Genomic DNA, 6000 nt, shown 5'->3' with positions numbered 1-6000 from the left:
AAGTATATTTAACTACAGTAGTTAGAGATATTTAACTCAAGTAAAATAGTTGACGAAAAAGTCGAAGGGTATATTTGATATTTTTAAATATTAACTGAGGTTATTGAGGTGAGAATAAAGGTAGGTTAAAACATAAAGCAGGTCCTTATTTGAGTATTGTAAAAAAATATATCACTATAAGGAATTTTTAGAAAAGTATGACGTTATATGAAATTTTAGATAAAAGTAGGTCTGTGTCAAGAAATTGCCCAAGCTAAACAAAAAGGCTTTCCTTCTATCCACGGAACGTGCCTTGTTATCGCACGCACGCCGCCCTCTCTCTCCGCGAGACCAAAGCCTGGAGCGTCGTCCTCGTAACCCTGTCCTTTGTCTTCGCTCCTCCTGGTTTTGTTCTCTCTCTCTTGAAGATCATCTCCTGGCTGGCTCCATCCCTATCGGGTATTGGGTCGGTCAATCGACCCCGATGGACCCCCAATCCTTTCTCTTGTTTTTTCCCCCTTCCGGAAGATGAGAGGGTGCCTTCCCTGGTAGATCTCTCAGTTATCTATCCATGTGCTTTCCTTAGCTCGGTATGCCTCACGTCGCCCTCGCCTCACGGATCTCCCGCGGCGTTGCTTCCACGGTAATATTTCTTCTTCCGTTTTGACAGATCGATCCTATTCGATTCTTATGCAGCCTCGTCTCACCACTCTTGGTGGAGATTTCCACCCTCCGTCCCTCATGATTTGGTCCGGATTTTGGAAGGTGTTATGTAATTTGAGTTGATGATGAGAGGATTCCTACCTGTACTCGCCGAGATGGATCAAGATTTTCCCGGAATAGTATGTGATCGGCGATCTGGTCCTCGTTTTAATTACATAAAAATCTAGTTTTTTGATATTCCCTTCCATCGTTTTTTCTCTTGAAGAATCAACGATCGGATACCAGAAAGGGGAAAAAACAGATCCTTTTGCTGCACCTGTAGTAGAACGTATTCCAAAAACCGATTGATTGTTTTCAAAATGAAGCAACTCATGATTTGCACGAATCAATGCGGGGCAACTTGCAACTCTTGTTCTGAATATACTTGTGTGTCCTAATTCTGTTGTCTTGATGCTACGTTTGGTTGTTTTCTGCTTAAACGTTATTATTGCTGCCTTAGATTTTAGGTGTGCGTGGTGGGATGTATCTGTTACCTGGCCGTTTCTTCATGTTTTGTTTCTATGGCTAGTGTTCCTTGATGCAATACATGTTTGAAGCTTATTTTGCTTTTTCCATCTCAAATGTTAGAACAGGTCTGGTGTTATTTAGATGAACCCAGCTATCCGTTTGAATGCGATGAGCTCAGATATGGCGGTAGTGAAGTACAATGTGATGTCCCAGATTATCCTGCTTTTCTGGATAAGCGGGTTCATTCACGTATCTGGTTCTTTTTGTAAATCATGTAGCTAGCATGTATTTTTTACCGCAACCTCCAGCATTCAGAAACTTGAGAAAGAAAAACCATCTTATCGATAGAGGGAGTGGGTTCAGAGATCAAAATATAGTTACCACAAGAAGCTCACTTTGGAGGCACGCAATTACACGTTTTCAAAACTTAATGAGAAACTAGATTCTCAAATTTGGAAAGCTTACCTGCCCCTATATAAAAATGAACTTCCTTGATTCTCATGTTAAAAGAATTGTACTTTATGGTAAAAAGAAATGTTTTTATTCATAAATTCTACTTATTTAATGGAGAAGTTTGATAGAAATACTTAAAAACTCATTTCATGTGAAAAATTGTCATGTTCTGTCGTTTTTGTTGTTTTTTTAAGGGGGGGCGGGGGGCATAGTCAGAAATTTTTGTCGTCTTGTGCAAGCTAAAGGGGACGTTCCCTATATGTTGTAATTCTTTCTTTTGAAGTTAACGAAGCTGTGCATATTTCTCTTCTTTGTGTTGTGCCCTCTTTCATTTCTTCTTAAGTTGCATGTTGGATCTAGGGTTTATATATGCACATATGGTATCAAAGCCTTACAGGCACCAAGAGGAAGAAGCTGGGCAGATTGTTAGAGAGGTGGAACCGTGGAAGCTTCATCAGTTTATCATGAGTAGAGCTTGGCTGATGTCAGCAGAGGGCACAACAGTTTGATGGTTCATTGATTTGATGTTGGGTTTTGGTAGATTGAGATTTTAAAAGGCCAAAGAATCAAGAATCTCAGATTTTCAAGGATTTTTGGTTGCCTCCATCTACAGTGACCAGATTCTTTAAATATGTTCACTCTGATCTCACCGGCTGGTGTTTGGGACTGAATTTTGGTCTTTTGAATTCGTTTTTGTGTAAGAAGCCTTCTGAAAGTGATTTGGGTTGATTTGGGGATTTTTTGTTGGAGTTGTGAAGACTTTGTTAAGAGTTACACACAGGAGTTTACTCATGGGTTTATGAATATCAGGAAATGTAATACCTGGTCCGTAGGGGCTTAGTTTATTGGTGTGGCATATCTGATATTGTTTCTTACTGTACAAGGCTGTTTGGGAGTAGCTGTGATAGCTTTGCACACTTTTAATGCCTTGTTTTAGTGTTCTATTGTTCTGTTTTGAAGTCTTGATCAAGGTTGTAAGTATCGTATCGTTACCCGTATCGGTCGGGCCCAAAGTAACACTGTATTGTATTGTAATTTTTTAATAAAAAATCCATAAAAATAAATAAAAATCAGAAAAAAAGCAAAAAATCTAAAAAAAATCATATCACATGAAACAATGATAAATTACACAAAATACAACCATAAAATAACATATGAAGCATTTATGTCTCTATGAGCTGCATAAGACATCATCAAACATCAACTATCTCACAAGAACAATGCAAAATATTTAATATCTTGCAATTAAGAACATGCCACAAGACTCATAATTTCATATTACATAAACAAAAATATTATGGCAATAGTTGCACTCGATTTTCAATAGGATTCCACCCATTACTTGAGTGCTTCATTGCCATGCCAGATCATCTTATGCCATCTTTGTTGGAGTGTGAAGCCTAATTTCTACCTTGATATAAATCTTTAATTTTTACGATGTATTGTACAATGCACCTTCAATGCACTTTAAAAAGCCTGAAAGTTACTTTTTTTTTTTCATTTTGGGAGAGAGTCAAACTGTTTTGACTTTATCCCCAACGGCTAGAAATTCTAGCCGTTGGGAGATTCTCTCCCACTTAGTAATGCTCTCTCTCTTTTCTACTCTCCTCTTGTGTATAAATAGGGGTGTTCTCCCCTTTATAGATATGCTTTTTGTCATATTCTATTCATTGAATAAAATATATATTTTTATATTGTGTGCCTTGTTGTGTATCCCCTTTGTGGGATTTGTGAGTGTTCTTTAGAACACTTGTGTGGTTCCCTTTGTGGCATTTGTGAGTGTGTTCCTTGGAGAACACTTTTGTTATTCACTCAAGTTGAATATTGGTGGACACTTGGTTCGTAATTGAAGACTCCTTGATTCTTTACAATGTTCACTCCTAATGGTTGCTTTGTGCAAGATCGATTGTCAAGGAAGAAGATTGGGATTGAGCACAGGCTATGCCATCTCTATTTTCTTGATCAGTTGGAGCAGAATCCTGAAGGCTTAGTTATACATAGTGCCAGTGCTATAGTATTGGAGCTCTCAGTCTTTTGGCATCAATGGATTGATCATGTGTCTAGTTCTAGGTTGCATTTTATGTTGTCCTCTAGTGTTTTGGGTGAAAGTTGTGCTCGTGATGTGTCTAATGAAGTCAAGTGTTGCGAGAGTTGTAGGTTGTGTCCTAGGGTTATGCTCTCTCGACAGGAGTATGTAGACATAACTTGCAGTATTTCTTGATGGAGAAATGAATGGTGCATCAAAGGTCATGCCCCTATACACCGGAACAAAATGGAGTTGCTGAAAGGATGAACAAACACATACTTGAAACTACAAGAGCCTTGTTGTTTAATAGTAAACTGCCTAAGGAGTTTTGGGTTGAGGTTGTAAGACCCTACACATTGGAACAAAATGGAGTTGCTGAAAGGATGAACAAACACATACTTGAAACTACAAGAGCCTTGTTGTTTAATAGTAAACTGCCTAAGGAGTTTTGGGTTGAGGTTGTTGGAGTTGCAACACACTTAATAAATAGGATGCTGTCATGAATTATTGGAAAGATGTTTCCATATAAGAAATTGTTTGGAAGAGAGCCTGACTATGATATGTTGAGGGTATTTGGTAGTACCTGCTTTGTTCTTATCCCTCCTCATTGTATAGATAAGTTACCAAAAACAATTAAGTGTTGCTTTATTGGGTATCCAAAGGGGTAGAAAGGATATAAATGTTTTGATCGTGTGGGGGAAAGAAAGTTTGGACTTCTAGGCATGTAGAGTTGTTGGAGCACATGCCATATTATAAAGGTGAACATCAAGCTGAAAGTCTTGAGTATGTTTTCTACTTTCTTGTCCCTTTACTAGAAAATCTTGAAAAAGGCAAGGAGAAAGAGTGGATTACCTATAGTAGAAGGTGTATAGATGTTTGTAACCAGTCTTTTCTTGAATAGGGTGATCATGGAAAAATCGATGTCTTATCTGAGCCAAGTCCCAATGTTCTCCAGGTCAATCTTGAAAGCAAGTTCCCGAATCTTCTTTTGTTCCTCTTTCTATTCCTCAGGTGCTTAGAAGCTCTTGTCCTTCGATTCCTCTTTCTCGCTTTGTTTATTATGAGTCCTTTTCTGCTACTCACCAACATTCTTATCTACGATTCAATCATATTATGAATCTAAGTCCTATCCTGAAGTTATTTGTAAAGAGTTAGAGGCACGGGAAATAATGAAGGCTTGGGAGTTGGTAAAGCTACCAAATGGGAAAAACGTGGTCGGATGCAAATGAGTATTCAAGATCAAAACCAAGGCAGGCGAATCAATAGAAAGATACAAGGCTCGCCTAGTGTCAAAGGGATATAGTTAACAATTTATGATAGACTGTGCTGAGACTTTTGCACTAGTTGCTGAACCTTATTTGGCGGTGGCTGCAGTTAGGTGAGACTTGTGGCAATCAGATGTCAAGAATGTTTTCTGAACGGGGATTTAGAAGAAGTATACATGGAGTTGTCTGAGAGAGTGGTTGACAAGGAGGACAAAGTGTGCAAGTTGAAGAGAGCTTTGTATGGTTTAAAGCAAGCTCCAAGAGTTTGGTTTGATAAGCCAATAGAGTCGAATGACAGTTTGGGTTTGTTCAACAACCACGTCGCCCTCACACAATTAGCAAATTTGTCTCACTGCAAATAAAGGATCAGATAAAGGATTACCCCACAATATTCTCCTGTAGGGCCTTATTTTTTGACCTAGGCTGCCTAAGTTGTCCCCGCCTAAGCTGCATGGACATGGTTGTTATTTTTTTTAGTTTTTTGTCTCCCTTCTTTTTTTAAAATTTTTCTTCTTTCTCCTCCTCCCCCCCCCCCCCCCCCCAAAAAAAAAAAAAAGCTTCCTTTTTTTGTTCTCTCCTTTTCTTCTTCTTTTTTTGCTTTTCTTTTTTACCTTTTTTTTTCTTCTTCCTCCTTTCACCCCTCCAACTTTTCTTTTTCTTCCTCTTCCTTTTCCCCTTTTTCTGTTTCTTTTTTTCCCTTCTTGTTTTTTCTTTTTTCTTCTTCTTCCTCATCTCGCTCCTCCACTCTTCTTTTTTTCTTCTTCCCTTTTCTCCCTTTTTATCTTTTTTTTTTGTTTATATGTATTCCTGTGTTTTTGACACACACACGATCACACACACACACATGCATATATATATATATATATATATATAAATCTATTTTTTTAGTTATCAATCTATCTATCTATCTATCTCATAGTTGCAATGAAACACCCCTAGGCCTTGCATTTCACATTTCAGTGGTACCAGTATCAGATACTGGTACGAAATCTGTTTCAGAAACCATAAATTCCCGTACCATAAATCTATGAGACTGGTTTCTCTTGCATAAGAAACTCATCTCTAAGTGCATAGAAAACAAGTTTCTTATGTAGGGGAAACAAGTTT

General features: G+C 38.1%; 1 protein-coding gene across 8 annotated transcripts in view; it reads left to right on the top strand.

Moving 5' to 3' along the window:
- Positions 1–287: 287 nt before the first annotated feature.
- SDG25 (SET domain protein 25) overlaps positions 288–6000 on the top strand; it is an 81808-nt gene continuing 76095 nt past the window's right edge. For 7 of the 8 annotated variants that reach the window (XM_090019834.1, XM_090019833.1, XM_090019832.1 and 4 more), the window contains exon 1: positions 288–622. In XM_090019834.1, the coding sequence (XP_089875960.1) occupies positions 572–622 (51 nt within the window). In that variant the 5' untranslated portion in view covers positions 288–571. The remainder of the gene's footprint in view (positions 623–6000) is intronic. The other variant, XM_090019837.1, reaches the window with a different exon arrangement.

This window comes from Nuphar pumila, chromosome 10 (genome assembly GCF_984573655.1).
Source record: "Nuphar pumila chromosome 10, dmNupPumi1.hap1.1, whole genome shotgun sequence".
NCBI lineage: Eukaryota > Viridiplantae > Streptophyta > Magnoliopsida > Nymphaeales > Nymphaeaceae > Nuphar > Nuphar pumila.
Note: the sequence above shows the minus strand (reverse complement) of the source record. Positions and strands in the feature narration are given on the sequence as shown.